Source organism: Anarhichas minor, unplaced genomic scaffold, assembly GCF_050575085.1.
Source record: "Anarhichas minor isolate MPS153535 unplaced genomic scaffold, ASM5057508v1 ptg000035l, whole genome shotgun sequence".
NCBI lineage: Eukaryota > Metazoa > Chordata > Actinopteri > Perciformes > Anarhichadidae > Anarhichas > Anarhichas minor.
The window spans coordinates 189,420-195,419 of record NW_027466481.1 but is presented as its reverse complement, the minus strand read 5'-3'; the positions used below and the strand labels follow the sequence as shown (position 1 = coordinate 195,419).

The 6,000-nt window shown below is 44.3% G+C and overlaps 1 protein-coding gene across 2 annotated transcripts in view; it reads left to right on the top strand.

The window, feature by feature from the left end:
- Positions 1–829: 829 nt before the first annotated feature.
- ntrk1 (neurotrophic tyrosine kinase, receptor, type 1) overlaps positions 830–6,000 on the top strand; it is a 28,897-nt gene continuing 23,726 nt past the window's right edge. For both annotated transcript variants that reach the window (XM_076106654.1, XM_076106655.1), the window contains exon 1: positions 830–1,026. In XM_076106654.1, the coding sequence (XP_075962769.1) occupies positions 830–1,026 (197 nt within the window). The remainder of the gene's footprint in view (positions 1,027–6,000) is intronic.

Genomic DNA, 6,000 nt, shown 5'->3' with positions numbered 1-6,000 from the left:
AGCAAGCCTTGCAAGGCTAACAACACTGTATGTTCCTGTGATGTAAAGTAACAAACTTCAGAGTTCACGCTGTTGAAAATTGTTGCTGCTTATTGCAGATAGCCTGTCTCCCCAACCCTCCCCACTTTGCTACAGCCATTAACTTCATCTCTGACCTCCTAAGTCTCAACAATCACGAACCTTCCAAACAATCGATTCTCCAAGAACAGAGAGATCCACCCATCCGTACGGCAGGATGTTGCTACAGTGCTAGTGCGAGAGCGCTGCTGCATGCATCCAGGCCCCCAAGAGCCCTGACTTCTTAGCTCTGCTTGAGCCTCGAGCTACTGGAAGGACACCTCTCACCCTGGGAGGGGGAGGGGGGTAGGGGAGGCAGATGAGATCTCCATCACCCATATCCCATCTCTTTCTCTCACCATCAACACACACCCTTCATCCCCCCAACCCCTCCCTCTTCCCCCCCTCTCGCTTTTCAGAGGTGTCTGGTGACTCTGGCCCATGTTATCTCACCCCTCCCTTCATCGTGGAGGAGAGGAGGAGAGAGGGAGAAAGCGAGAGGCTGCAGCCCACTACCACCGTGTCCCCAGAGGCCCCTTGCCTGCCTGCCTGCTTGCCCCTCCTGCTGCTCAGTACAGCTGTGGCTCAGCACCAGACCCTGACCAGCTGGAGATCTCAACCCCTGCCAGAGAGCCACGCGAAGAGCCACAGTGTGTGAAAGCTCCTCACCTCTCTTCGCTGACTCTTCATTAGGTGAAGCACACAGACACTAACTCCCAACTGCCAGCAGCCAAGCCTCTCCCGCTGGTGCTGAGAAGATCCTCCTTTGAGCATGGCTCTGGCACCGCGGGCCCCGGCACTTCTCTTGCCCCTGGTGCTCGCCCTGCTCAGCCTGGCGCCGGCACCCGCCTTGGGAGGCTGCCCGGCGGCTTGCCGGTGCTCTTTTGCCATGCTGCAGTGCCTGGAGCCCAATGGCATCGCCAGCGTCCCGGCACTGGCCCCGCAGGAGAGCGAGAACGTGACAGAGATGTGAGTATGATGGGCCACCTGCTTTGCATGCGCCTTTGAATCAGCATGAGTTCATCAGATGCCTCGATATTGGTGGTTTGCAAATCTTGATTTTGTCTGCTTGTGTTCATGTTATCAGTCTTTGGCTGGCATTGCATTTGTTTACGAGGGTCTCAATGGCAGAGTTTGCCAATGGCTTCATATGTGATCTGGATAACTGCTTATATTTTGGGGTTTTGTCCAATTGAGTTAATCAAGTCCAGGTGTTAAAATGCAGTGATCATAGAAATCACTCTACAATCATTTGTGAAGTTTTCCGATTGAGTGATATAGAAACAGTGGACGAAGAAGTCTCATTTAAGGTTGTGCAATAAAGTTGCTCTCCATTGCTTTGACTCAGAACAAGTGCTTTTCTGCATTTGTTTATTTCTCCTCATGTGTTGTCTGTTTTCATACCACGAGGAGAGTTTGTTCTCAGCGGTGTTTGTCCAGTTGTGTTTAGCAAGAGGTAATGATGACGTCTCACCAAAGTACAACAGCAAAGTATTCGAGAGTATCTGTCTCGCAAAGCTTTATTTATCTCTCATTATTTGATACAATCAGATTTCCGCTCTGTTGAGAGTAGAAAGAAGTTGTTCTTTGCGTTAGCCAAGTCCAGAGGCAGCTTGATGGAAAGTAAATTTACTACTGCTTCAGATGCATTAGCATGGCAGTAATTTTGTCACTCTGGTCATTGGAAATCAATTATGGATTGCTACTGACAATAACTGGCCCAGAGTGACGGGAACTGATGTCCTATTATCCATTGTGCCTCAACATGCGGCCTCGGGGTCTTTAAAGGATCTGAGCACTATCAGCTCTTTAGTATTGTGGGAAACCACACTCAAGAAAACTTGGTGTTTTTTATTAGTTTGTGATAGCTGCAAGTTTAAGAGATGGAAAATCTGTCCTGAATGTGTGGAAATATATTTTTGTTTTGGTCCGGTAACAAAACTTTAGAGTTCATAAACTCTGTGACAAACTCTGTTCTTCCTACTTCTGTTTTTTTTTTTTTTTTTTTTTACTTGATCTTGATTTCAAGTTGTACTTTTCTTTAAAACATTAAGTATTCAAAACTAATTAAGCACTTATTTAATGATTAAGTAAAAAAAAAAGCATCTTTAGATGTAATTTATTATGTTTTTAACACTCAAAAGATCAGCTTCATCAGGAATGTGTGGTTTGAGTCCTGACATTTTGGGAAAATACCCTTTTTTAACTTATCTAATGATGCAACGCCGCTATGGCGAGGTCAAGCAATACTTGTTATTGTTATTGTTTAGTCCATTCGTTAGGAAGTGATTAGGGCGCACCAGACAAATTGGAATAAATCACTCCTATTTGTATCCAAACATTTCCCGTACACGAATCGTGTGTTCTGCCAAAGGGTTGTGTTCTGACAAAAGGTTATCTTGATCCAAACAAAGTCATGAGAGCACGACATAGTGAAGAGACCAGATATGCTCTGTTTGTGGTTCAACAGACTGGTTTGATTGGTGGAAAGTGACTTAAGGGGGGTGAAGTTTGACTATAAAAGTAAGCTGTGAAAAGCAGTGGCGGGCCGTGCATTTTATACCTAGGCCTTCACTGTTGTCCTGCAGCTGAAATACCTCCTTATAACCACATCATGGCGCCACAGTTATTATTAGTTTCTAAGGCTGTAACTATGTACATATTAAATCTACGTACGTACATTTCGGTACGAGACTTACAATACATTTGATTAGTACTAGAGCATCTGGAAAATGCAGAAGCTTATATTCGGGAAAACAATGTTTTCTGCGCTCATGGAGGACAGTGGTTCTCAGCTGGTCTGGCTGTGGGACCCAACATCATTCCTTAATGACAAGTCGCGGCCCAAAGAGATCATCTTATGATTTTACTTTCACAACTTGAGCATTGTACGTACTGCTCTGCAATCTCTTTCCTCGTCTCAGTCCCCTGTGTCATGGTGTGTGGTACATCTCACTCAGTCAGAATGCCCATATTTGATTGGCTGAGCTGCATCACGTGATGTGATTCACTACCCGACTAAGCCTCTGCTGTTAAGTTTCGTTTCACGATAGTCACGTGCTCGCCCACTGACCAATCACAGCACACTGCACCTCGCGTACACATGGACACTGGTAATGCTGACGTCATTATAGGCCGGCTCGCAGGCGCCGACACGTCAAAGAATACGCCCAACATGTCAAACTAAAGATCTGATTGGTTGAACACTATGACAATCAACAATATCGTCCCCATTCACTTAAACTGCACATGGATGCACTTAAGAGTCTGCAGGCCTCTGCCTCTGTTCTTACCTAGAGACACAGAGGTGAAATCCGATTGGATGAAAGCTCTACTTAAAACAAGCTGCACTGGAAGCAGAGCAACTAAGGAAGACAGGAGCTGTGCAATGAGAAAATAAGATAATGGGAAAAATATTTTTACAAATTATAATACATGTAGTGTATTTAAGAAAAATTATTAAATTATAAAATAGATATAGCTTTGTGATTCTGTTTAGGCCAGCAGAGAAGGCCTTGCAGGCCCTGGTGAAAAGTAATGCATTGGATTTGCTGAACTTGTTGTATGTTGGCTTGTTCTTATTAAAACACTTCCCGCTGGGTTGCAACTTCAATTCGCCGTCTCTTCTCGTCATTTTGCCACAACATCATCAAAGGACAGTTCCATACACTTTGTGACTTCAAATTCTACTAAAGGACAAGATACATGTGTACCATGTTCTTAAGGATAACAAATAATTATTTTGTGTACAAATACCATGCCGTTATTCATGGTGGTAACCCGCATGCTGTTATCTAAGATACACGCGGCTGGACTGGAGGAAGAATCTTTCATTTTCTGAGGCTCTCATGTAAATTCCACTTCTTATGAAAGATCTGCCGACCTGCGTTTGTCGCTGAGGTTGTCCTGACCCAACTCATGTCCTGTGGTTCAACTGGTGCTCAATAGAAGAAGCAGATGTTCACTTGTTGCTGTGGTCTGGAGGCTGGTTCGATGCAAGTCTTCACAGCCATACATGGCACATGTTTGATTGCCACATATTTATGGACGGGCGGTCACTGCGGGGAAGGTGTTTGAACAAAACTCCTCCAATTTATTGCTCAGAAGAACTAAGACTTCTCACTCAGCTGCAGCACGTGTACAGCAAATGACTGTCATTTAACGTTGGCTTTTTAAAACTGACCACCTGTGATTTAAAGACGGCTGCTGTATTATTATGCAACCCACCATCAGCTCCAGCGTGGAAAAAGTAAATGTCACTCTCTGCACCACCACGCTGTTCTCTCTTTGTTCCTGTCCACAGATCTGAGCAATTAGCACTCGCTAAGAAGGAACTACGTCTGTGAAATGCTATTTCAGTGGAGCAAGTCAATTTACTGCTGCTTTCTGCCTCTATTCACCTACAGCCCGCTCTCCTGGCCCCCTCTCTCTTCTCGCAGAGGTATTTCCTTGTACCTGCAGCTGAACATGTTCCGTAGAGCTCAGGGTGAGGCTCGACATTCTCTCTGAACCGTTCGATCAATAAGTGAGCAGGCCTTTCTCCGGCTGCTGTTTACCGCGGTGCTCTACATGCCAGCAAACAACAACACTTCGCCGAATTGGCAGTGTGAGGGAATATAGCCGATACGCGGAACAAACAAGAGGCCATTAACTGTGGAACAGGGGCCAAGATTCATCATACGCCGAGTTATAAATTAAATTTTGTGAATTGCCAGTCAATGCCTCCACTCAGGAACAATAGATGATATACAACCCACTTGGCTCAATCCAATAAGTAAGGGCGATGGGTGATCCTGGGGCCCACCTGCCCTGTAATCACATTATTGCTGTGTGGGTCAATCAGACATGAATAAAAAGGTTTGTGTGTTGCAGCTGACAAACAGAACTGGAGGGTTGAAACAATGCCACATGCTGAAAGTGGCTGTCATCAACTAGAAATTACTGCAGGTATTTTTTTTTTTTGGCATATGCACTAAACACTAATACCATGGGAGGGAAAAAATCTATATTCAGCTAACTGCTTGACAAAGAGCTGTCCCCATGGATTATTTAAGTACTGTATCTATATATCCATCCATGCCACTTTATTCTTCTACTTTTTTTACATTTCTTTCACAGCATTCAAGTCAGTTTGCGAATGATTTTTACACATAAGAATATATTTCTTCATATAATCAATCAATTCTCGGTCACCAGAAACGGCAGCTACAGTACCAGAGGAACCAGTTGATGCTTTTTCTAAAGAACAGCACCCACAGAAACCATTGAAAGTGCTTTAAAGTCCTGATACATCACATGACCTGCTAGGAACCAGTCCGCTGTCCTCAGCACCTGCTGTGCTGTCTCAACAAAATGTACTTTAAATATGGTGGAAAATGCTTTTTAAACTAATAGCTTCAAATATTTGTGTAATAATAATCAAAGGTTATATTTAAACATGCTTAGGCATAATTTTTTGAAAATGAAATACTGAAAAGCTCATTTAGTCTGCTTTTTCAGACTGTTTGGGAGTAGTTTAAACACAAACAAAACCACATGAAGCGCAAAAGCTAGGGTCTTTCGCTGCTCATTCCCCTTTTGCCCATGCTAATGTTGCTAACAGCAGAGCACTTTGTTTCAGAGACCCAAACTACAGTGGCCCTGAGAGCTCAACGTGTTGTCATGAAGGGCCCAAATGCAGCCTCAGACATGGGCTAACACAATGAAGATACTTTAATAAAGCAAAGAAACAGTCTTACCAGGTCAAAGTCCCAAAGGCAGGCAAAACTCCACACAGCAACGCAAAATCAAACTGACCAAGAGCAGAGGAACAGGGCTGGTATAAAGGCTGAGACTATCGGTGAAGGACAGGTGAGTGCAGAGCTAATGAGGGACAGGTGAAACTAATCAGGGCGGGACAGACAATCAAAGCTGAATAAGATGTTGCCCTCAGGTTAGATTCCA